General features: G+C 43.9%; 2 protein-coding genes across 6 annotated transcripts in view; one reads left to right on the top strand and one right to left on the bottom strand.

Moving 5' to 3' along the window:
- The window catches only part of Topbp1 (DNA topoisomerase II binding protein 1), a 52,262-nt gene extending 45,475 nt beyond the window's left edge, over positions 1–6,787 (top strand). Inside the window, exon 28 of the mRNA XM_052718543.1 lies at positions 6,036–6,787. Within this exon, the coding sequence (XP_052574503.1) occupies positions 6,036–6,170 (135 nt within the window). The 3' untranslated portion in view covers positions 6,171–6,787. The remainder of the gene's footprint in view (positions 1–6,035) is intronic.
- Positions 1–24,948, bottom strand: Cdv3 (CDV3 homolog). 5 transcript variants are annotated; one of them, XM_052718588.1, is made up of 5 exons: positions 24,285–24,947; positions 23,237–23,313; positions 17,955–18,097; positions 14,050–14,209; positions 1–214 (listed from the first exon to the last, which is right to left on the bottom strand). In XM_052718588.1, exons 1-5 carry the CDS (start codon positions 24,597–24,599, stop codon positions 211–213), a joined length of 699 nt encoding a protein of 232 aa, XP_052574548.1. In that variant the 5' UTR covers positions 24,600–24,947; the 3' UTR covers positions 1–210. The 5 variants fall into 5 exon arrangements, with proteins under 5 accessions (XP_052574548.1, XP_052574524.1, XP_052574515.1 ...); XM_052718564.1 differs by lacking the exon at positions 1–214 and adding an exon at positions 10,807–13,023 and having other exon boundaries at positions 14,050–14,203; positions 24,285–24,948; XM_052718555.1 differs by lacking the exon at positions 1–214 and adding an exon at positions 10,807–13,023 and having other exon boundaries at positions 24,285–24,945.
- Between the last annotated feature and the right edge of the window lie 918 nt (positions 24,949–25,866).

Raw genomic sequence — 25,866 nt, forward strand, 5'->3', positions numbered from 1 at the left:
CTTCTCACCTTTATTGATTGTCATTATTGTTGTTGTTATTTGTGCGGGCGGGGTTGGCACATGTGTGCCAGGCTGAGGATAACTTGCAGGAATTGCTTCTCTCCTACCATGTAGGTTCAGAAGATTAAACCCAGGTCATCAGGCTGGTGGCAAGTGCCGGTACTCACTGGGTCATTTTGCTGGCCCCACACTTATTTCCAGAGATTGCTTCTATCTGTAGATAAATAGCCACACATCAAATCCTGGCTTGCTGCTAATTGCATTGACAGTCTAATCTCTACTCAACCCTTTCTACATTTGACCTGTGTCAACATTATTAGCATGAAATTTAAATATGACAAGTTAATGAAAATCTGAGTAACTTTAAAAAGTTTTACAAGTTCTTTAAAATATTGGGCTTATTATAAAAAAAGCAGAGAGGCTAGAGAGATGGCTCAGGAATAAGAGAACTGGCTTCCATAGTCCAACTCGGACTTGGTTCCCAGCAGTAACAGAGGCTCACCCTGTCCCGCTTCAGACGTCCTCTGTCTAGTTTTATGAATGAAAACACATCTGCTAGTACAATTTGTTTTAAATGATAAAAAGTTGAATGAATTGATTCTATTTATTTTTAAGGTTTTTTTTTTATTTTTTTAGCATGAGCACATGCATGCACGCTCGTGTGTGTGTGTGTGTGTGTGTGTGTGTGTGTGTGTGTGTGTGTGTGTGTGTACATACATTTGTGCATATGTGCAGATGCCCGTACAGTTCAGAAGACAGAGTTTCATCTCCCAGATCTGGAGTTATAGGTGGCTGTGAGCTGCCCAGTGTGGGTGCTGAAAATCAAACTCGGGTCTCTGCAAGACCATTATGTGCTCTTAATGAGCCATCTCCCCAGCCACAAATGAATAAATTTTAAACAATATACTTGCTTCCTAGGTCTAAAGTTAACATTTACTTGCACAGTTAACATTTTAATAATCTACTTTATTACATCAGTTCCTTTTTCTCATTTTTTATGCATTTCAGAGTTGCAGAAATAGAACATGCATTTCCTCAAACACTTAGCATGCATATCATTAACTGGAATCCAGTATTTATTGTTCTCTTAGAAGAGCTATTGTACAGTGAAATTTGTAGATCACAGTTCATTATATGAGTCAGTTTCCTGATAGATGAGTTAGCAAACCCTTTCAGTATCCAGAACATGACCATATCTCAGCAAGCATTCTCTGTTCCAGCCCCACAGCAATAAGCTTATTTTGTCCCCAGAATATATTAATCTTGCCTGTTTGAGAGCTTCATGTACGTGCCATTAGAGAACATGTACTATTTGTAGTAGGCTTCACTTGGCATAGTGTCCAGGTGATGGTGCATATTGATGGCTTATCCCTTTTTATCACAGAACATTGTCTGATTAGAGCACCTGGACAACTTCCCTTTGGGTTTTTTGATAAAAGTACTGAATATATATAGGTCTCTGTAGGGTGTACTTTTCCAATAGGCAGTAATACAAGTCCTAGGTTATATGTATACATTTAGTTTATGTGATTAGGCTGGCTTAAATTTGCAGAACATCTGCTTCTGCCTCCTAGTACTAGGCTTACATGGTATTCATTATTAGGCCTTTTCTAGAAGAGATTTGGTGCTACTTTACACCACCATGTAGTTTTACAGTCATTTGACTTTTAGCCATCTGGTAGGGTTATAGTGGAGTAGCACCATGCCTTTTAAAGAATCAGTCTTTTTGTCTCTCAGTCTTAAAACAGTTATCCTGTCTTGGCCTGCCAAGTGCTGGGATTACAAGCATGCATGTATCACTATGTTTGGCTTAAATTTCTATCTCTTGGTAAATACCTTTTGTAAAATGATTATGTATTTCGTATCCTGCCTTTTCTCAAGGCACCAATTTATTCTCTAGTATTGTTCTTCTAAAGTTTTTACAATTTTAGCTTTTACTGTTTTGTTTTACCTTATTTTGTGTGCACATGTGTATGGGTATTGTTAGAGACCAGAAGAGGGTGTCTTATCCCCAGGAGCTGGAGTTATAGGTAATTGTAAGCTGTCTGATGAGGGTGCTGGGAACCAAATGCTGGTCCTCTGCAAGAACAGCGAGTGCTCTTAACCCTTCAGCTGTCTCACCAGCCCTAAAGCTTCTGTTTGTCTGTGACCTATCCCAAATTAATTGTCCTTTGTGCTGTGAGGTAGGAGCTAGAATTTCCCCCATATAAATAGATGTTCACTATTTGTTGAATAAATATTCATTGCTTCAAAGGGGGCTTTGGCACTTGGATTTTCCAAGAAAATCCACACCTGGCTGGAGAATTCTGTCTTGAAGCACCCTCTACCTGATGTTCACATAGCCGCCTTAGAGCTCTTTTCACTGTAGAAAATCTTCAGCATGTGATGTTATATTTAAAATGAACTTCCTGCACTTTTTCTTTGTGCACCCCCTCCAGTCTGCTTGGAATAGATATACTAATGTACATAAAACCTAAAATTCTTGCACAGATCTCATATGTAATCTACTTTATAGCCCCCACGATACATTATTTCTCTCTCTCTCTCTCTCTCTCTCTCTCTCTCTCTCTCTCTGTGTGTGTGTGTGTGTGTGTGTGTAAGAGAGAGAAAGATTGGGAATAATTAATTGCAGGACCTTCATACGTGCTGAGCTCATGTTGTACCATTGAGCTACATCTCCATCCTGCAGTATTTATTTTACCCTTAGCAACGACTGATGTTATGTTCTATAATTCCTGTAGTCATATGTAATGCTGTATCAATGAAATCCATAGTTTGTCTTTGGGCGTGTTGACACAAGCCTGTAATTCTGTCAAGATGGAGACTGGGGCAGGAAGATGAGAGTTAAAAGCCATCATGACTACTAGCAAGTTTAGGCCAGCCTGAGCTACACAGTGAGGGCCTGTCTCAAATCAGGCAAGTAAACAGAACACATTGAGTATAATATGTATCTTTTAGGATTGTCTTTTTCATCCTGCAAACTTCCAGTTCTCTCCAGACTGCTGCTTTTGTCCTTTGCATAGCTGTTACCAGGGCAAATGAAGTTTGGGTTTCTGTTGAGGCATTTTATGAAGAGAGTTTGTGGTTTGTTTTCTGTGACTGAGTTTTCATTTCACTGGAATTATCCATTTAACTGCCTGAATGCTTTTCATTAAGTGCTTCTTTTAAATTTCTTGATACTATTTTAGTTAGAATTTAGACATTTGAGTTCTTCAACTAGTGTTTGGAAGGTAGACACATAATTTCTTGTAGCCCAGGCTAGCCTTAAACTCACTGTAGCTGAGAATGACCTTGAATTTCTCAGGTCTGGGATTATAGGTACACAGCACCATGCTTAGTTGGCAGTTCTTGGGATCAAACTCCCTGTATGCTAAGCAAGCACTACAGCCCAGCCCCAGCCCACATTTCCCACTTCTCATTGAGTTGCTTTTTTACTGTTGAACCTTGAAGATGTTTGACCTTAGATAATAGCTCTTGCTGGATTTGTGGGTTTTGTTGTTATTTTTGTGGTTTTCCCCTCCCAGTCTGTAGCCTCTTTATTCTCTTAGGGTCTGTGGCAGAGAAACAGTTTTATATTGTATAAGCAGGTCTGACTTAACATCATTTTATGGATTGTTGGCTTTGTTGGTCCTTTACCTAGCTAGCTTTAGGCCTTAGGGCCATTTTCCCTTCTGGAAGTCTTTGTTTGTTTTTATGTACAAGTGCTCTGTCTGTACGCTGCATTACAGAAGAGGGTGTCAGATCCCATTATAGATGGTTGTGAGCTATCATGTGGCTGCTGGGAATTGAATTTAGGATCTCTGGAAGAGCAGCCAGTGCTCTTAACCACTGAGCCATCTCTCCAGCCCACTTTTGAAAGTCTTAACAGTTTCGTGCTTATGATTAATTTCAAGCTAATTGCTTTCTGATATTTGAATCAGAAAAGTAGAGAATATTCCTCTACAAATGCCCAGTTGTTCTTAGCCCTGTATGTTGGAAGAACTGTCTTTTGTCTGTAGATTCGTGTGTACCTTTGTGAGGATTCAGTTGGGTATATTTTGAGGGACAGCATGTAGACTGTGTGCCAGTGATGGGTCTTCCCTCTGGTAACATATTTTTGGCTGCTGGGACTTCGTTAGTAAACCTGCTACAAGCTCTCAGTACTTTTTCAGGGTCCTTGTAGGTATTTTAGTTACTTTTCCCTTTTCTAAAGCTCTCCCTTTTACATGCATCTAGGATAAGCTTGTTTACTTTTTTTTTTTTTTTTTTTTTTTTTTTTTTTGGGTTTTTCAAGACAGGGTTTCTCTGTGTAGCTTTGCGCCTCTCCTGGAACTCATTTGGTAGCCCAGGCTGGCCTCGAACTCACAGAGATCTGCCTGCCTCTGCCTCCCGAGTGCTGGGATTAAAGGCGTGTGCCGCCGCCACCGCCCGGCTACTTTTTTTTTTTTTTAAGGGCTAGGCATTGGCGTTAGCATCACTGTGACTGGTGGTTTTGATGTATGGAACAGTGGGTGGATGTGGCATCCAATTAGATCTCAGTTCTTCACTGCATTGGTGATTATGAGAATAGCTTATTGTCAGTTTTAGATATACACCTGACTTTCACTTGCACTGTGTAGTCTAGGTTAGCCTTGAAAACTCTTCCTCCTCAACTATCCTCCAGGCTCTGCGTAAGTATTTTTTTCTTCAGCATGGGCTGTTGTTTGAGTCACATCCTAGATATCATATGTAAATTGTAGAGACACTAGATCCTGGCAATTTCCTTCAGAGAATACAGTTTATCTGCTTGCATTTACTTAGCAACCACAACAGAAACAGCTGAACTGTCAGTTCATGTTTTAGGTTTAACTCATGTCTCCTTAGCACATACATGGTTTAGAGGCCAAGCAAAGATTTGGCTGGACTCCACAGACTGTTTAGTTATGGTTTCCACCCTTGGCTTTTTTTTGGGGGGGTGGGGTCTCAATCTTGATTTCTATGGGATTGTATTATTTTCCTGTCTGGTTCTTCAAGCCATTAGAATTTTAGCCAACCTGTGTTACACAGACTAAAAACAAAAAAAATGGGGAAATTAACCCGTACAAGTTTTCTAGGTATGAACTGCCATATATCTATATCATTTGCTTGATTCATTCTCCAGCATCTGACAGTTACTGCTTTTAATATATTTTTGTTAGAATTTAGCATTGCTACCAGAGGAATGAGTCAATCAAAAGGCAGTTACTGGGGCTGGGACCTGGCTCAGTTGGCACAAGGACTTGAGTTCACTTTCCAGAATCCAAAAAGGCAAGCCTGGTGGCTCCTGCTTGTAATCTTAGCACTGGAAAGGCAGACATAGACTCAGTTCCCGGCCAGTGAGTGGCCATCTCAAAAGGTGGGTTTAGTATGATGGTTCAGACCTTCCATCCTGGCATTCAGGCAGGGGGATCACTGCAAGTCTTCCATCCTGGGACACAAAGTGCATTCTAGGTCAGCTTGGCCTACGGAGACCTTGTCTTCTTTGTTTTTAAGGTTGTGGTGGGAAGGCTTGGTTATTTTCTGGTGTTTTATTTTTGAGAATGTCTTTGGGAGTCAGGTAAAAGGGCTTTAATGTCCTTGTTACTTGCTAGTTATTTATGTGACAATGGTTCTCAGCCCTTCACACTTTAGTAAAGGGGGATGGAAACGCCTTTCTGGGAGTATAGAGAACCCCCCCCCCATTCAATCCATATTTTAACCTATGAAACATTTAGGATAGCTACACTTCACCTGAGCTTTGTCCCACAGGGACTGGCAAACCTTGAAAGAAACTAGATATGCCTCTTTTTTCTTATAAAAAAGCAGAGGAATGGCCGGGCGGTGGTGGTGCACGTCTTTAATCCCTGCACTCGGGAGGCAGAGCCAGGCGGATCTCTGTGAGTTCAAGGCCAGCCTGGGCTACCAAGTGAGTTCCAGGACAGGCGCAAAGCTACACAGAGAAACCCTGTCTCGAAAAACCAAAAAAAAGCAGAGGAATGAAATCCATTGCTTCATTATCTACAAATTTGAAATCTGAAAATTTCCTCTTCCTATCCTAGGAATTGCCTCCTTGTGCAGATAATTACCGACTCTCAGAAGCTGCTTTATTCCAGAATAAAGAGTGTGGGCCTGGATTATCCCAGAAGAGGAGGGCTCCTGCAGAGAATGTCATCAAACGGTCTCGAGTTCACTAGCGGTTTAGCCACCAAACGACGAATGTTTTCTAGTCTTAGAAATGGTTATAGGCTGATGATAGTGTGCTTGCCTAGAATGCATGAGGCCCTGGGTTCGATCCCCAGCAACACAAAATGAGAATTTCAGTTACAACCTGAACATTGTTGTGATGGGTTTGTGTAGTAGTTTAAAGACATATCTGAAGGACTTTGCTTCAGAACATAATGATCCTGGGAACTTGATGCTTTTAACACCTTAATTTGAATCACTGAATATTGACTGTTTTAATAAAAAGAACTTCACTAGCTTGTCAGGCCAAACTGAGTGCATAATTGTTTTTCTTGTAAATATCTGAGGCTGTCATGGTAGTTTTAACAAGGAGAGATTTTTTGTTTCAAAATGTCTTAGTTCATAAAAGTGACAAAAGTTATCAATTGGGGTTTTTTCACAATTTCCCTGATTTCTTTTATATATATTCTTGCCATTTTACCTCTTTTTAACAGCCTAAGCATGGGGTTTAATAATGAAGCTGGGGCTTTAAACTTAAATGTGTATATATGTAAATGTGTATGTATAAACGTCTATGTTTACCCAATGTGAGCACCAAAACTTAGAAAATAAAAAAAATAGCAACTCACACTGGTATTACTCATTTAGCTCTGCTGAAGCAATAAGAGATTGCCAAACTTACTTTAAAAACTAAATTGCTAATTACATTTGTGATTTTTCTAGGATTAAGAAAACAAGAGCAAATATTTGTTTTTGAGACAGGGTCTTAACTATGTAGCCCACCTCTGCCTGCTGGGATTCACACCCAGCCAATGTTCTTTTTTTCTTTATCCTATATATAATTTCAAGTGTGTGTGTATGTATGTATGTATGCTGGGCATGATGGCTTACACCTATAATCCCAGCATTCAGAGTGAGGTAGGAGGGTCATTGAGTTTGAGTCCAGCTTAGGCTGCAGAGTGAGTTCCAGATCAGCCTGGGTTGGAATGAGACTGCTCAACAAAGCAAAAGCTAGAGAGATCAGAGGTAACGAGCATGTAACTCTTCTAGAAGGACCTTAGTTTGGTTACCAGCACCCTTATCAGGTGGCTCACAATTGCCTGTGCCTTCAACTCCAGAAGCATCTGTTGCCTCTGGGCTCCGTGGGCTCCAGCACTCTGCCAGAGACACACAACTGATTCTGAAAGGTGACAAGAGTTATGTGTTTCAAAGTAACATGTTGAGCTGGCCCAGGTTACACAGTCACATCTTTTAAAAAGCCAAAAACCAGGGGAGATGGATGGCTTGGCTCAGTGGGTAAAGTGCTTGCTGAACCAGCATGAAGACCCAAGTTTAGCCCCCTAAACACAGGTGTAGGGTTCCGGAATCTAAACAGGGATTCACTGGCTTGTCAGTCTAAACAAATAGTTCAGTGAAAGACCTTATCTCAGAAAGTAAGGTGGAGGGGGGCTCAGAGGTTAAAAGCACTGTCTGCTCAGCACCTACATGGTGGCTTACAGTCATCTTTAGTCCCAGGAAGATCCAATGAGCCTTTTCTGCTCCCATGGGGACCTGGCAGCACCCAAACATGCAGGCAAAAGAACCATATATATTAAAAATAATAGTAAATGTATAACAATTTTGAATACAGTGTGTGTGGGTGGGTTGTGGGAGGGGGGAAGCACAGGGAAATGGCCCAGGCTCAGCGGGTAAAGGTGATTACCACCAACCCTTGACAACCAAGTTTGATTCTCCAGAATCCACATAATAGAATCAACTCCCTGCAAGTTGTCTTCTGACTTCACATGTATGACACCCACAGTAAATATTTTTAAAAAGCCGGCCAGCGGTGGCACACGCCTTCAATCCCAGCACTCGGGAGGCAGAACCAGGCAGATCTCTGAGTTCGAGGCCAACTTGGTCTACAGAGCAAGATCCAGGACAGGCACCAAAACTACACAGAGAAACCCTGTCTCGAGAGTGATAGGAGACACTTGATCAGCCATCAGTCTCTGGCTACCATGTGCTCACATATACGTACACCACAGACTAAGTATTTAAAACAGCTGAGGATGTACTTTAGTTGGTAGAGTGCTTGTAGACGAGAAGCCTAGGTTCAGTCCACAGCACTGCATAAAACCAGGCATGGTGGCTCAGGCCTGTAACCCCAGCATTTGGAAGGAGGTAATAGGATCTCAGGGTCCTTGGCTACAGCAAGTTTGATGCCTGCCTGGGCTACATGAGATCTAGTCTTAAAACCACAATAAGAGGTGAGACAAAGCATTTTGAAAATCATCTCTCTCATAAGGTACTAAAAGCACAATTTAACACAAGGAATCTGAGTACCTTTTTAAAAATGCAAGGGCAATACAGGAGATGCCAAAGCCACTAAGAGGATACTTCACGCTGCCCAGGAGGGTTAGAATCACACTCCAAAACAAGCAATGGGGGTGAGAAGCAGAACCTTCACACACTGCTGACAGGAATAAACACATCCACTTAAAAAGGGTTCCATAGGAAGTTACTATGTGAACCTAGTGGTTTTATCTTTAGGTATGTACCCCTCCCCCCGCAAAAAAAGGCCGAAAGCATGCTAAAACTAAAACTTGTACATGACAATTCACGGCAACACTGAAGCAGAGTGGAACAAGTTAGATGCCCACTAAGATACATGTTACACTCATCCAACTGGCTTGCTTAGCAAGACAACTGACAGTGTAACATTGATAGGCCTCAAAAGCATGTTAGTGAAATGCCAATCACAAAAGACCACCTGCTGTGGGATGTTCTGTATGCTGTGAATGTGTTGCTCTGATTGGTTGATAACATGCTGACTGGCCAGTAGCCAGGCAGGAAGTATAGAACGGCTTTCACCCCTGTATTTGGCTCTGTGTTTCTTACTTAATAAGACTGTTTAGAAATTCATCTATAACCACCTATTAAACACCCTTGTTCATCTGAATGCTCAAAAGAGAAAAACCCAGACTGCCTAAAGGGGTGAGCAATGAGGCAGAAGGGCAACTTATAGGTAAAGCATTTCTTCTGTGTTGAAATGCTTGGGAATGGAGAGCTTCAGTGGGCACATGGCTTTGAGAAAACCAAGAACATCTTCAGCTGGGGAGTTGTCATGTTATATACCCACGGCTAACTTGCAACAAACATGCTATGTAGATTAGATTGGCCACAAAAATAGTACCTTCCTGCCCCTGTAAGCCAAGAGCTGAGGTTACAGATACAAGCCACTATACTCAGGTAGCATGTACAAGGTCAGGATCTCAAGGCAAGCCTTGGCAACAGAGCAAGCTTGAGGGTAGGCTATATTCATGAAAGCCTGTCTCTAAAAGGCCAATGGAAGCTAAAGCCTGATACCTGCTTATAATCCTAGCTACTTAGAAGGTTGAGGCAGGAAAGATCTTGAGTTCAAAGCCCACCTTAGCTACACAGACACTATTTGCAGATAAAAAGGGCTGAGGATGTTGTACGTAGCCTGTTTCGTAGAGTACTTTGCCTGGCATGTTTAGAGCCTTACGGGGCTATTTTCTATTTTAAGAACTGGAGTTCCATCAGTGGTTAAGAGCACCTGATGCTCTTGCTGAGGACCAGATTTCAGTTCCCAGCACCCTCGAAGGGAGGTTTATACCTGTAACTCCAGCTCTAGGGGTCTAACTCTTTTGGTCTCTACAGGCATCTATACACAAGTGGCATATATTCACACAGGCATACATGAATAATTTCTTTAAAAAGCTACAACCATGTACAAAGAGTAAATATAAATAGTAAATACAGACTCCATTGCCAAAAATGACTTACAATATACCTCAACTTAGAAATTTAAGACCATTATCTTGAAACTGCTGCTGTTTTAAAAGATATGCAAGGCTGGAGAAATGGAACATCAAGAGCAAGCAATGGCTGCTCTGGACCCAGGTTTATTCCCAAACCCACATGGTGGCTAACAACCATTTGTTAACCCCAGTTCTAGGGAACCAAGTAACTTCTTTGACTCCTCCAGCACCACTGAAAAACAATAAAAAGGAACTAAAACTGTTTAAGCTTTGCATAAGGAGCTCATAGATGGTTCTGAAGTAAAACAGTTGCCAACACAAACATGAAGATCTGATTCCAATTCCCAGCAGATTCCTAGAGCTGGCAGGAGACTCTGCCTCCAGTCTGACAATGAGTTCAAGCCCTGGGATCCAATTATGGAGAGAATTGCCTTCTAAAAAGTTGACCTCCATACACATGCAAACACACAGAAATAATTTAAGGGAAGATGGAACATGACTGAGGAATATACCCAATGCTGATCTCAACTTCTGGCCCACACACTCCATCTTCTGCCCCCACTCAAAAGTGGGGGGGGGGCGCGCACACTGGGACGACACGAAAACTTTCAGTTTATAGGATAAAAAGGTTTCAGATTCCCCCTTGACATAACAAAGTTAACCAATTCTACTGAAGCCTCCAGAGAATGGTTCACCATTTTTCCATAAGGAGTGTTGCAGACTTGCAGCCATCCTCACCCACCTTTAAGCTTCTACAGAACTCAACAAACAAGTGTACTCTTGTAGAGAACAGGGTCACCATCCCCAGAAGTGGACGTGACACTGTTCTTCATCCTCAGAGTTTAGGCTAAGGGGTATCAACAGAAAGTATCACATTCTACCATTCATAGATTTACTTTTTATTCAATGTTAATGTTACAGAGTTCTTACACTGCCGAACCATGCCTGAGAACCCAAAGAAAGAAATGGTGCAATGGACAGCCTCATCCACCCAGACAGTGTATTAAAACTTGATTCATGTGCATTTTGATAATTTCACAATCTTAAAAATTTATAACAAAACTTGGAATTTACATCTGCTGCAGGTCTTCAGTGTTCCAGTACAGTATGCCATTAAACAAACCTCTTCACATGTCTCCGTTCACTTCTCAAACCCTAACCCCAAACAGATTTGGGGGTGGGGGTGGGGGGTGTAAAGCATACTTTAAGCGAAGTATGTGGTTCAAGGTGAGAGATTACTTGTTAAGGTTTCTGGTGCCCAAATAAGTCTTCAGTCTGACCAAGAATCTCAAACTTCTAATCACCCAACGTGCTCCTGGCTGACTCAGATCACGCCAACGTTACTGCCCAGAATGGCATGCAGTCTGGTCAGGAAACACTGGCCTACACCTCCTCCCGCTTCCTGCACTGCTGCACTCACTCACTGAACTCAAGACCTATTCTCAAGCTAGGAGGGCTTCCCTCATTATGTTTCACTCCTGTCTCAACTGCATTTGGCAAAGGGACTCATTACAGACAAACCCAGGCACTGCCATCATGCAGTCTCAGTTGCCAATATAGAGTTTTGTACTGAACCATTTCTAGTGACACGGAAGTAGGTAACTGCCAGACTATTTCACTAGGTGGAAAGGAACACAGCAGTGACCTCTTTAAGGTCAAGTACTACTGCAAAGTTCAATTGTAATTACTAAGAACAGAAGTGTTATATCACTGGCTATTCCCCTGCCTTTCCAAGTGATCATCACAAACATACTCCCAAGGTGGACAAAAGCTGGCTGGAACAAGGAATGTATCTACACAATTGCCAGTATCTTCAACTTTGGAGTACACACACAGATTTCTTATCAGACACCAAGCAAGATTCATGAAACAACTTCAGGGTGTTGGTGAGGTTTTGCTCCTGTTGCTTTGAATTGTTAAGACAGTTCAGTGAACCCCTCCCTACCTGAGCAGACACCACTCTGTCCACAGCAGTTAAATTTAGACCTGATTAGAGGAGGCTTGAGCAGCACCTGGAGTGGAGCCTCTGGCATCCACTGCCCTTTCTATCAAAGGCGATCTGGTTCCACCTAGGGATTGGCAAATTCACAGGGCATTTCACAATTCCAATGCCTCATTCAGGCTATTTCATCACACAATATGCTGTTAAAGAACTTACTCCAAGTCAAAGCAAGGCCTTAATGTGGAACAGAACAAGCACTATCTGAATAAAAAGGTATTCAAAGAAACAAGACTATCCCCCACCCGTTCCCCATTTGGTGGATCCAAGTTTGGTTGAATTGAATCTGTAGTCACTTCATCCTACAACTAAAAACTTAAATGATAAATCATAGCCCCACACAGATGATCCACACACATCAGTTCAGACAGCGGCTTGTTCCGGGCAGTCTGATATAGCCACAGCCTACAGAGTATTTCTCAGGGTGGGGCACAGACAGGCGAATTAAGGTCACTTGACTCTTCATCTTCTACAGCAGATCAGAACCCAGACGGCTGACTTCTGAAGGCTTGCTGACAGGAATCCAGTAGAGTTGGTTTCAAGGTTCACACCGACACTAATAGCTGTAACCTTATGCAGAAGTTGTGATCCACATGAAATCCACAATTAAGTGCAGCAAATCTGAGGTAGTCAACCTTGCGAAGGCTCAGTATCTGAACATAAAGATGTTTGAAATGACCACTGGCTGCAGGTTTGGTTTTATATGCAGAGCAACTATGGAAACACTGCTGAATCTAATTCACAAATATTTAAGACAATGAAAACACCCTAAATCCAACACACATCAAGATCAGTTGTGACTCTTGAACTTCCATAGTGCAACAGGGACAGTCACTGGAATCGAGGTCTTTCAGTCAGTCACTGTAAATCCAGAAATCAGACGCTGAATGGCTGTTCTTGGTGGTTAGCTGTGGTCTAGTTATCTTGGAAGGCTTAGCAAAGACCATTGCTTAACTGTACTGTGTGTGGCTGTACTTCTGATTTTCAAGCACAGCATACTGGTTGTCTAGCTGAAGTTTAAGGGCCTGGTTTTTTGAAACCTCCTCCCTACCTCTATTTTTGTGTCTTACTACTTCAAAGCTCTTCTCCATTTCTTTATCCCTAAGGGAAAAGAAATGTAATCAGTAAATATTTCTTCTTCACTGGGGAATTTTGAAAGTATTCTTCCTTGAATTTAAAAAAAAAAAAAAAGACCCCTAAGAATAATCCTGGACAGGAAGGGAATACAAAATCCTTTATCAAACCATTTTAAGGCTTCAATTGAACAGAAAACATGTAATACTGTACTGAAACTCTGAGGTCCCATCTTCTGAACAAAGTATTTTGGGACCAACTTGAAGACAACCAGAAAGAAGCTGTATAATGACAATCCTCCTAAGACTCACTTCTAAGTTTTAGCAGTTAGTAGATAATACATCTTTATGCATAAGGGTAACAATTTTCTCATTCAAGTAATGTTCTCATCATTCAACGATTTCTCCTCCCTTTTGCTTTGGGGGAGTGGTCTGATTAGATCAGGTAAAGAAAGATGTGTGTGGCACGTCACTGCCCTCTCAGTCTCCTACACATCTGAGGACAGAGGAGAGAAGCAAGTCCAATTGGAGGTCTAAATTCAAGCCAGCTGTGCTCTCAATGAGGCGAAAAGGCTGGGATTTACTTTAAAGCCACCCAAAAATGTTTCCATCTGATGCCATTTACATTTCTTCCCATTGTATTTACTTTTGAAAATTCATGTCCCTAAATAAGATGGAGCTGTGCCATATGTGGTCATTTAACTTCAGGTAGCATTCATTTTAAGTACCTGCTGAAATAAGATTATTTTTAGTATTACATCTGTAAATGCCAACATCTTGCATCTACTTCCATTTATTGGGAATGCAATGACAAATGCTTTGATATTTCTAGTTTCCATATTTAAAAGGAACATAAGCCAGTAATAATGCACTTATAAGAACTAACTAAATGCAGCTGACAGAAACAAAGCAGTCTGTCTTTAGCAGCTGTTTTCTTGCCCTTTCCAAGAAGGACCCCCACCCCCCACCCTCTTCCTTCCCTCCTGGGCACCCAAGTCCCACCTGTTTCCCAGCTGCCTGTCAGAGAACCTAACTCCTAACTCCACATACTTACTTCCGGCTCTCTACGTGCTTGGCAGTGGACTGCAGGGATGGGAACTGCGTGTCACTGTATATTTCTGGTGGTCCTTGTGGCGTTTTCCTTGTTGTGGTTAGCCTGGCCCCAGGAGGCCTATATACACCACTAGGCATTGCCGGCTCCGGGGTTTCTGTAACTAACAGATAAACCATTCATTCAAATGTTTGACCTTCTAGTAACACCCTCCAGTACTCCTGACCACTTAACAATTCTGAGAAAAGCAACCCCTAATTTAGAAGGAATTTGGACTAGACAACAAAAGCAAAGTTCTGTGAGAAAACATCTCAAAGTAGAAAGCTGCTCATCTCTAAGGCGGTAAGTGCTCTAACCTCTCTGGGAATAATTTTAACATGTCATGGAAGCCCAGTCTGAGTGTGTTACAGGCTTGAGCGAGGGAATCACCTGGCTCGGGAGGTGAGACAAGTCCTCAAGAGGTTACCTTTTGGAATACAATACTGCAGCCCCTGGTTTTTCTATCAGTAAATGCGACATTCACTTTCTTTACTTGGAAAGTGGTATGAACAAGTTATCTTATATAAAGAATTTATTTAATAAAATGTACATGTAGTATTTTAAATCCTAAAGATGATTAAAAAAATAAGCGATCCTTATCTTTATTTCATTCTCTAGGATCACTGGATGTTCAGTTTTTCTATTAGGTTACAAAACAGGGAAAAGCCCCCGAATAGCTTAGAATCTTCTACTAAGACTTAATTGAGGGGGTCACAATCTTCCAGGTTTTTCCTATATTCTCCAACTGATCCTCAATACAGTTTCAAGTAGTGTTACTTTTCACTTTTCAGAAACTTTCAGAAGTTTGATAGCCTACACCATGAAAACACAATAAGCATCCCCATAATCGTCTACTAGCTGAAATACAATGTTTCCTACAGGCTTAGATTATAGCAGAGGGAAAGCTTATGTGCTTATTTAATGAGTATCTATCTAAACTGTACTTGGGATACAAACACTCAACAAAAATTGCTGGGAGTGGTGGAATGTGCTCGAAACATTGGTACTTGGGAGGTTGAGAGAGGAGGATCGTGAGTTCAAAGCCAGCCTGAACAACTCAGACCTATCTTCAAAGAAACTGAAACAAACCCCAAATTACCTATGACCCTTATATTCCAGTCATTAGCCACATGTAGTTTTAAAAGAAATATATTATTTGTGTCTGTGGGTGGTGTGACTTGTGGAAGCAAATACCAAAGCATTAAGTGTGGAGGTCAGAATTAGTTCTCTTCAACAGTGGATTCTGGTCATTTAACTCTGGCTGAGCTATCTCCGGATTAGTGCAAATCTTGCTTATTTGCTCATTCATTCATTTTTGAAAGTCTCCACTTTGTAGCCCTGGCTGCCTCAACTCAAAGACTCCTTCTGCCTCTGTGTTCCGGGTGCTGGGATAACAACACATGTAGTTATTTTAGATGAGTGAACTGAAATCTAGATTTCAGTTCCTCAGTCACATTAGCCACCTGCTAATACTCAACAACTACATGTGCCTAGTGGCCGCTATACCACGGCACTCTTCCATCACCTCCCAAAAGTCTACTGGGCAGTTCATTCTAAAGACAAAAAAAAAAGGGTGTGTGTGTGTGTGTGCGTGTGCGCGCGCGCGCAGAAATGCCCAGAGTGGACAATAAAGAAAGAGTTGGATGCCTTGAAGCTAGTCATAGGTGTTTGTGAGCCCCCTGATAGGAGCACTAAGATACAGTTCTGGTCCTCAAGGAGAGCAGGAGGTTAGCACACTTAACTACTGAGCCATCTCTCCAGCCCCGAAGCAGCTGCATTTTTAAAAAAGGCTTATGGAGGGTTTTAGTGATTAAGCAGACTTGAAAAGAACTGGAGGTCAGCGAGATGGCTTGGCAGGTAAAGACATTCTCTGTACAAACCTGGTCTCAAGGATCACAAACGCACCACACAAATAATAAAAGAAAAAAAAAAGCAAACACATAAATTAAGTGTCAGCAAACGGGCTGACCCTGGCCCAACCACTGGAGCCCGGCTACAGCCATCACTGTTACAGCCATATTAGCTTCCATGCCACAGCAGCACACCAGGGACCACCACAAGGTCCTCTCATCCACGTTATCTACCATCTAGGCCTTTCACAGAAAATGCTTCAGGCACCTGACACATAGCAGCCCCGAAGCATAAGAACAAAGTCTCCAGAAGCTGTGTGTCTGGTGCGTTCCAGGAGTAGCCTGAAAGATTATCAAGTTCAAGAGAGAAAAATCAAGCAGCACTACATGGTAATTCATTCACACCAGTCACTTCAGCACTCAAGAGGCTGGGAGATGGTTCGGTCACAAAGTGCTTGCCATCTAAGCATTGAGAACTTAAATTCACATCCACCAGAACTCATGGAAAGAAAATAAGATGGCAGCAGCATGTGCCTATCCCATGTGCAGTTTAGATACTCAGTAAATAAGCATTTAAGCGTTCCTTCTGGCATAATCTACGCCTGTAGAAAGTAACAGGCATGGCTACAGCATGTGCCTGTAACTAACACAGGCTTGGGTGGGAGGGTAGGTGTTGACAGAAAGATCATCCCAGGAGAGAGCTGGCCAGCCACTATAGCCATTCAGTGAGCTCTAGACTCAGTGAGAACTTGTCCCAAACATAAGATGTAGAGTGACAGAGGAAGAGACATAAAGTCAGCCTCTGGGCCTCAATAGCTACACCCACATAAAGACATAACACACAACACCCATGCATATACAAACAATCTGAGGCTAGCCTGGGCTAAATAGTGAGAACCTGCCTCAAAAGCAAGAGTGACTGGTGGGTCTTGGAGGAGTGGGGATAAATATTACACCAAAACATACTGTATGATATTCTCAAAGAATAAAAACGATTTTTAAAAAAAGGTTTTGTTTTGTATTGAGATCCGCCTGCCTCTGCCTCCCGAGTGCTGGGATTAAAGGTGTGTGCCGCCACCTGCCCAGCTTAAAAAATATTTTAAATTAGAAAAGTTGCCAAGAAAGCTTATACTTGTGTAATCCCAGTTTTAAATTGGAGGGGGGGGTGGTGGCATGAGGTCATTGCTGCTACACCAAGGAATCAAGGCCAGCATGAGCTACATAAAATGGTGTTTCAAAATAAACAAAACCCTAAGATTTCTTTCTTAGCTGGAAATGCAATGCAGCTCAGTGGTACATTTGGCATGTGCAAGGCCCTTAGTTCAATTTCTAGCACACCAAAAATAATCAAAAACTTCGGGCTGCAGAGATGGCTCAGTGTATCCACTAGCATTTGTTGAGCAAGTGTAGGGACCAGAGAGCACACCCATGTAAAAGCTAAATAGGAAGGGCAGTCATCTGTAATCCCTCACTAGAGGCAGAAACAGGATTATGAAAAGCAAGCTGGCTAGCTAGGCTAACTGCAATTGGGTTTGAGTTCCTGCTTCCTTGAGACTACCCTCAACAAATTAAGCAGACAATGTTAATGACAAGCTTCCACCCACCCACAAGCATGCATGTACAAATATGCAAACACACATGCACAACACACACAACATGTATGTCCCTGAGACTTTTTTTTAGTTCCAAAGAACTTTTACTCCTTTCATAAAGTCCTGCTGAGAATCCAGGCTTCAAGACCCAAGAGTAGCACCAAGGATGTAATTTAGTGATAGCATGCTTGCTAGTAGGTGAACTACCTGGCTTCATTCCCTAGCACCAAAAACAAAAAAACTTTGATAGTCTACCAGACAAAATTATGCCACTCAATTTTTACATTCCTTCCATTTAGGTCTTTAAAAGGAACAGATACGTCCAGATTCCCCCTCTCCCAGAAATGGTAAGGTTCCCACCCCCACCCACAACAGGCACATACACCATATTAAATTAGCCCTTTCGGAAAGGAAAACAGAGGATTACCTATTACTGGAGCAGGAGGCGCTTGTACCGGAGCTGTTTTATTCCAGGGACCTGAAGATTTTTCTACTCCACTACCACCTCCACCTTCTTCCCAGTTATCTCCTGGATCTTCTCTCTTTTCATTATCATCATCTTCCTTTTCACTGTTGGAAAAACAAACAAGTACATTTAACTTCCTAAGTCCTGGGAGTAGATGAATGTACCACCACAGGAAGCATCTACAAAAGGACATTTTTTTTTTTTTTTTTTTGAAATATGGTCACACTACACAGCCCTGACTGCATGGAACCAGATGTAGACAAGGCAAGGTTAACCTAGATCTCAGAGAGATGCCTTTTTCTGCCTCCCTCTGCTGGGACTAAAGGTGTGCACCACCATGCCCAGCTAAACTTTTTAGGGGTAATGGGAGTGTGCAGCCGTTTAGTCAAAGCACAATTTTGAGAACCAGTTCTCTCCACCATGTGGGTTCTGGACCTGCAAACCCAGGTCATCGGCTTTAATAGCAAGCACTTTTACCCAATGGGTCATCTTGCTGGGCCCCCAAAAGGATATTTCTATAAAAGCAAAATATGTCCTAGCTGTTAAAGACAAATTTCTTCTGGCTTATCGGGCTTAAGTGTTCTGTCTGGGGTTTTGTTTGCTTGTTTGTGGGGAGTGGGTCTAACTTGAATTCTCTTGTACACTACACAAGTATGCTAAACTAAGCCATACTTCAAATCCAAGACAAATTTTTTGACCTCCTTTTTAACTTGACTTTATGAGGCAGGGTCTCAGATAGTCCAGGCTGGCCTTGAACTCAGTACATACCTAAGGATGGCCCTGGCTGATCTCCCAAGTGCTGAAAATAAAGGTGTAAACCACCACACCCATCTTTATTACGATCCTTAAAGACACTACCCCCACTAGTTAGAAGTAACCACAATTATTTAAAGACCTACAATGCCCACTGACAGGAACAACCTCATCTTCAATCTACATTTAAGACCGTCTCTCAGGGGCTAGGGACATAGCTTAGTAACAAGTACATTGTCCTGGCCAAGATCCCCAATACTGAAAAAAAAAAAGGGGGCGCAGAAGTAATCACCTATTTGGAGACTTAAGTGTGGTGACCTCAGTGGTGCCTTCTCCAAAAAGGAAAGGTTACAGGAGTAGATGGCACTTGCCACCAAGTCTAAGGACCTGAGTGTGGTGATATTTTATTTGTGCTCTAACAAATAAAGCTTGCCTGGGGATCTGAGGACAAAGCCAGCCACTATATTAAACATAGAGGTCAGGCAGTGGTAGCACACACCTTTAATTCTAGCATTTGGAGGCAGATTCATCCAATCTCTGAGTTCAAAATCACACTGGGAACAGAGCCAGGTGTGGTGGCACACACCTTTAATCCCAGCACTAGTTAACCATAGAGGTCTACAGGTCTGGACAGACAGGAAGTGATGTAGCTGGGCGGAGAGGATGTAAGATGGCAGGGCACAGAAAGGTATATAAGGTGTGAGTGAGTATACAGGAAGTAGCTCTCTCTTGGGCTGAGGTAAGAACTTGAGGCTGGCTTGATCCGTTCCTCTGATCTTTCAGCTTTCACTACAATATCTGGCTCCGGGTTTTGTTATTAAGACTGTTTAGCAATTCGTCTTACACCCGAGTTTAATACCCAGGAAGGTGGAAGAAGAGAATCAACTCCTGACAGCTGTCTTCTGACATGCATGCCACAGCATGCTCACACAAAATAAACTAATGTTTTTAAAAACAAAGGAAAAAAAGGTAAAGGATATGGTCAATCCAAACTTTAGTTCACATTCTCTATTTATTCACCAAAGCACTAAATCACAATTGGTCAACTGAATATATGGTAAGAGCATTTGCTGTAAAAGTAAAAAGACCAGTCGGGCGGTGGTGGCACACACCTTTAATCCCAGCACTCAGGGGGTAGAGCCAGGGGGATCTCTGCGAGTTCAAGGCCAGCCTGGTCTACAGAGCGAGATCCTGGACAGGCACCAAAACTACAGAGAAACCCTGTCCTGAAAAAAACAAAACAAAAAGTAAAAAGACCAGAGTTCAAATCCCTGCACTCATCTGAAAGCTGTACATGGCCACTGTAACCCCAGCACTGCAGGCAGACAGTGGATCCTAGGGTCTTACTGGCTAGCAAAAGTGGTGAGGTTCAGGTCCACTGAGAGACCGTATCTCAGAGAGCAAGGTGGAGAGAAAGAAGATGGACTCCTCTGGCCCTCAAATCCAAGTTTATGTATGGGAGTGAACATTCAGGCATACACTGCCAAACTCCAATTTGGCTTAATAGCAGCATCAAGTCATATCTGTTTTTAAGACAACATCTCTCCCAGTGTAGCTAAGGTTGGTCTCTGATCCTCTCATGATCCTCCTGCCTCAACTTCAAACTCTGGGATTATACATCATATTCAGCCAGGACATTATTTTTCTCACCCCATCCCAAGACTTTTAATAACTAAAATAATCACCAATTTTAAAAACACACCTAGACTGTAAACTCTTAGTAAAGGTCAGTGCAGGCTTCTAGAATGGCCACTGAAGGTCAATGACAAGCTGCTGCTAAGAACAATGAACACAGCAGAAAAGCTCGTCTACTTTAGAGCAAACTATACAGTGCCCACCTCAACAGCCCAGTGGACTGCCTCTACGTCTCAGAGCAGCAAACAACAAGCACTTGGGAGGTAAAGGCAGGAGGATAAGGAGTTTAAGATCAGTCTTGACTGTATATGGAGTTTACTAGCTTAGATATAAATCCTGCCTCAAAAAAAAAAAAAGTTAACCAAGTTAGGGCTGAGGCTATGACTCAATGGGCAAGCACTTGCCTATGGTGCATGGAACCATGTGTCTGACTCCCAGCACTACCACCAAAGAAAGAGAGAAGGGGGAGGGGAGGCTTGCCAAAATAAGCTGGGCATGGTAGTACATCCTACTTATATCCTAGGACTCAGAGGGCTGAAGCAGAGAATCAAACCAATTTAAGACCAGCCTGAGATACAAACACAAATTTCTGACTCCAAAAAAGTTAAAACAGATACAGGCAAGATGTTTATATTCTGTTGGAAAAACAGTTCAAATATTCTCCCTACCTTAACAAAATCAAATTTTATACCAAATAAACTTGAAGCCTTTCCCCCCACTTCAGAAAGTACTACTTTTGCCCATAAGTTCAACATGGCCAAAAATTACCAACCACTCAAGTCTTCCAAAACAAGAGCAGTCCAAGAGCCTAATTTTACCACAGAACTGGACCACATCCAGTCTACCAACCACCCTAGATAGAAGGAATCTAAACTCCTTCCATATTTATAGATCAAGCCCCAGAACAAAGGAAACAGGAATATCTACTTTTTCTTCTAAATTCTGAGATAGGGTCTCACTAAATTGCTCAAGGTAACCTTAAACTCACTCTAACTCAGGTGGGCCTCATTTTTCTTAATCTTCCTGCCTGAGCCTCCAGAGTAGCTGGGAATTAGGGCTTGGATCACCAGGCCCAATGGAGTATTTTCTAAAATATACTCTTCAGAGTCTATACTGATCTTGCAGAGGATCCAAATTCAGTTTCTAGAACTGAGACAGTTCACAACTACTTGGAACTCCAGCTTCAAGGGACCCGATGCCCTCTTCTGGTTCCCTCATGCACCTGCAGGCACATGTACATACCTCAACCCAGACACACATAATTAAAATAAATCTTTAAAAGAAAAAGGGGAAAGCAAACAGAAAAAACAAAAGAAGCCACACCAAAAAGATACTAAGTTCCCTGACACCAAAAGGAATGTTCACTTTGGTAAACTCAACAAGATGGGAGAACATCTAGGAATATTAATGCCTGGATAGTATAGACATTAATCGTACATTAAAATACTAGCTGGTCTTCCAACGGAAGTTACTTTAAGATCATAAATACTATGATCTAAATTTCAAAAGACAGTTTAGAGTTAAAAAATATTTCCTCAACTCAAATATTTCCCATATGGTCACCAGAATTCTCTACGAATTGGAAGCTTCTAATCAAAGGCAATTTAAGATCATTTTGTTTATGTAAAATAAGTCAAGATTTTGAATCTTAAAACAACAGAACCCTATACTTACCTTTTCTACTTAAAAATCTTTCAAAACACCTCACTTTAGAAAAGACCTAAAACTACCACAGACTGAATCTAACAATGCAGGCTCTCAACTTAAAGTCTCAATCAACAAATCGTACTTTGAAAGACAAGATACTTCAGAGCCAGAATCTGTAGCACAGCTCTGTAGGTTCCTGGTAGCTGAGGGGATGGGATAAGCCTTCAAAAGGCGATCCTGGGATACACAGGTAAGTGCTTAGGATCTACAATCCCATTCCTCTAGAATCCTAAAGGGATTCCTGTGCTGTGCTAAGACAGTGGTTATTCTCAGGGAAGAGGGCAGTGAAAGAAAGCAAGGCTTCAGGAGAGCACAGATGTTCAAGTTCTTCACTGGGGGTTGAGTAGACAACATGGTTTCACTGTGAATACAAATCTCTCTCTGTCTAGAATTACCCTACATTTCAATCGCAAAAATATATTACTGTATAGAACAAGAAAAAAATTATTCTTTACGGGGAAAAAAAAGTAAGGGGCTGGATAAACGGCTCAGTGGTTAAGAGCTCTGACTGCTCTTCCAGAGGTCCTGAGTTCAATTCCCAGCACCCACATGAAGCTCAAAACTGTCTGTAACTCCAGTTCCAGGGGACCTGGCACCCACAGCAAAACACATAAGAAAGAGAGAGAAGTAAAAGAGAAAAACTAAGTGTAAGCACAGCACTTAGTTTGGTGGTGTATTTAGGTGTAAAGGATCAAGAGTTCAAGGTCAGGGCTGGCTCAGTGCTCTTCCAGAGGACTAGGTACAGATCCCAGCACTCAAGCTAACAGCTGTAATTCCCGAGGATGCTGCAGACATATACACAAGTAAAACACTCATATGCTTAAAAAAATAGCTCAAGGTTATCCTCGGCTACACAGTAATTTCTCAGAGCAGTATGAGCTACTGGAGGAGCTATTGGGGGAAGGGGTGGTCACAGAATACTTAATACTGTTAAGTGTTAAAAATGACAAAATCCATTTTGGTCAACTCAAGTAAAGATCCAAACAGCTGCAAGTAGGGAAACTCTCGCAGGATTTGAGCTTGCAGCTAATTTAATGACACCAGGGGACTGCCTTTGCTCAAAACCAGGAGAGTTGGGTCTGAAGAAAACTGTCCAATACTTTTATCTCCAACAGGGCTATCTAATCCCACTTGTAATCACACCCTACCTTATTTGCATTGCCTGAACTCTTAGTCCGCTGTAATCAACCTCTTTTTGCTCAAATTCTTTCCACTCATCTTCATCCTGTGGAAGAAGTAACATCCGATTAATTAGAGTTCTTGGTTAACAGGTTTCAGACTAGGAAAAAAGGGATCAGGGGCCATCAGGATTCCTCAGCTGGTAAAGGAACCTGCAAAACATCTGATTAACTAGAGATCTTGATAAACAGGTTTCAGACTAGGAAAAAAAGAGATCAAGGGCCACCAGGATTCTTGAGCCGGTAAATGCACCTGCAGTCGGCCCTGGCGACCTGAGTCTGATTCTCCAGGCCCACATGGAAGGAGAACTCCCGAAAGGTGTCCTCCAACCACTGGAATTCGTAGACAGGAGCGCGGGCAAACACACAAATAAGAAAATGTGATTTCTTTTTTTAATTGCAGGAAGTAGTGACATAAACCTTTAATCCCAGTACTCGGGAGGCAGAGGCAGGAGGTTCTTTGTGAATTCGAGGCCAGCCAAGGTTACACAGTGAGATCGTCTCAAAAAATAAAAAGGATCTAGCGGCTGGAGTGTAAAGTACAGCCTGAGTCGTAGCAAGATCCCGACACGTGCCTAGTTACCAAACGCCCTCTCTGCCGCCGCTTTTACTTAAAACTACAGGGAAAGAGGGGAGCGCGGGGGGGGGGGGGGGTGAATTAAGCGAAATTCCACAACTCGATTCCCAGCTCCATGTGGCCGCGGCTGGGAGAACAAGCCACGCTTTCACCGGCTGCACAGATGAGACTTAAAACACCTTAAAAAAACGAAATCCAGCCCCAACTAGGCTCAAGTGCGGCGGCGGCGGCGGCGATGAGCACGTCACTCGGGGGACCGCGGCCCGGCCCAACCCCCGTGGCCCAGAGGGCGCGGCGCGCGGACGACGGCGTGGACGGGGGCGACAGGGCGAGCCCCGGGGGGCCCCCGAGCCCGCCCGACGTGCGAAGCCCGAGTCACGTGGCCTCCCGGGCCGGCGGGGGCGGGCACATGCGGTCGGCCGCCGGCCTCCCGACCCTCACCTTCGTTACGGCCTTGCCGGCGGAGCCCATGTTCCCGCCGTCGCCCGACCTCGAGGTCCCGCCGTCGCCCGACCTGGCACCGGAGCCCGAGGTCCCGCCGTCGCCCGATCTGGCCCCGGAGCCCGAGCTCCCGCCGTCGCCCGGCCTGGCCCCGGAGCCCGAGCTCCCGCCGTCGCCCGGCCTGGCGCCCGGCGCCAAGCTGCTCCCGCCCGCGCCGCTCGCCGCGTTGGCCGCCCGACTGCTCCGCTCCTTCTTCTTCTTCTTGTCCCTCTTGGCGAAGAAGTTGTCCAGGCTCCGCTCCTCGGTCTCGGCCATGGCCGCGGTCCGGATGGGTGGGGCCGGCGGCGGACGCGGCGCTCGCGGTTCGGAGCTCTGGGTCAAGGCCGGCTGTGCGCTCAGGCTGCCGGGTGCGGCGTCGCCTCAGCCCCGCGGGGTCGCCGAGGGGCGGGCGGCAGGGCGGCCGGCTCCCCCCCCCGCGCTCCGGGGAACGGTGGTATGCTCCTCGCCGGGGCCGCGAGCGCCGAGCAGGGTCGCGCCCGCCCCGCTGCCTGAGGGACGAGGAAGGCGCGCACCGGCGAGCGCTCGGCTAACGACGGCGCGTGCGGGAGGAAGACGCGCGGGCCTGAGGAGGGGAGAGGGGACGGGGAGGGGAGGGAGGGGAGGAGGGAGGGCGGGCCACCAGCAGAGAGAGGCAGCGCCGCGCCTGCGCGCTCGGTTCCGCCCGCCGCTGTGGGCGCGCCGAGGGGGGGAGGGCGGCGGGAGGATACGGGGGCGGAGCTCCCGGGAGAGCCAATCAGACGCCGGGACGGAGCGCTTAGGTGACAATCCGTTCCTCCGACGGGGCGGTGCCAGGCATGGGGGCGGGGAGAAGCGGGTATATGCAAAAGAAGTGACGTCCCGAGTGACTCCCGCCTCCGATTGGCCAGGGGTTTTGCCTTGAGGGCGGGCATTTAGAGGGTTGGTGACTTGGCTGAAGAAGACAAGCCGGAGGGGGCCGTGTGTGCCTTGGTTGCGCGCATGCGTAGGGTACACGTGCGTCTGCTCGCCAGGACTGTGGCCTGGTAGGCGTTTGAACTTTCAGGAAAGAAAGAGATCATGTTGAGCCAGCTGTGTTCAAGCTTGTCCCTCCTGCCCTGCTCTTTTCTGTACTTGCACCCTCGCTGGTCCGGCACCTATTTGCTTCTGAACAGGATGCTTTTGATGAGCAGTGGATTAGCACTTGTAGTTCCATTTGTGGAAGGATCTTTAATAAGCCAGTAGATATATGAAAGGGGACTGATTTTTGAACTTCTTCCTGAACTAGATGTGTCTATCAGGGTCAGGTTAGATAAATCTAACCTTCTAACGCTAGCTAGCTCTTGTGAGATGGAGAATGTGATTTAGTGGTATAGAGTTTAACAGACACATTATCAGTGCTGGGTTCCATCCACAACATCACAAAAGAAAACACACATACACACAAAACCTCTTCTTTTCCTGGGCCTGTACCCTATCTGCACCTACTGATATATCTCCGGCCCAGAAAGCTTTTTGTTTGCTTGGGGGAAGTTATTTTCTTGTGAGACCGAGTCTCGTGTATCCC

This window comes from Peromyscus californicus, unplaced genomic scaffold, assembly GCF_007827085.1.
Source record: "Peromyscus californicus insignis strain IS unplaced genomic scaffold, ASM782708v3 Scaffold_11__1_contigs__length_118956290, whole genome shotgun sequence".
NCBI classification, from domain to species: Eukaryota; Metazoa; Chordata; class Mammalia; order Rodentia; family Cricetidae; genus Peromyscus; species Peromyscus californicus.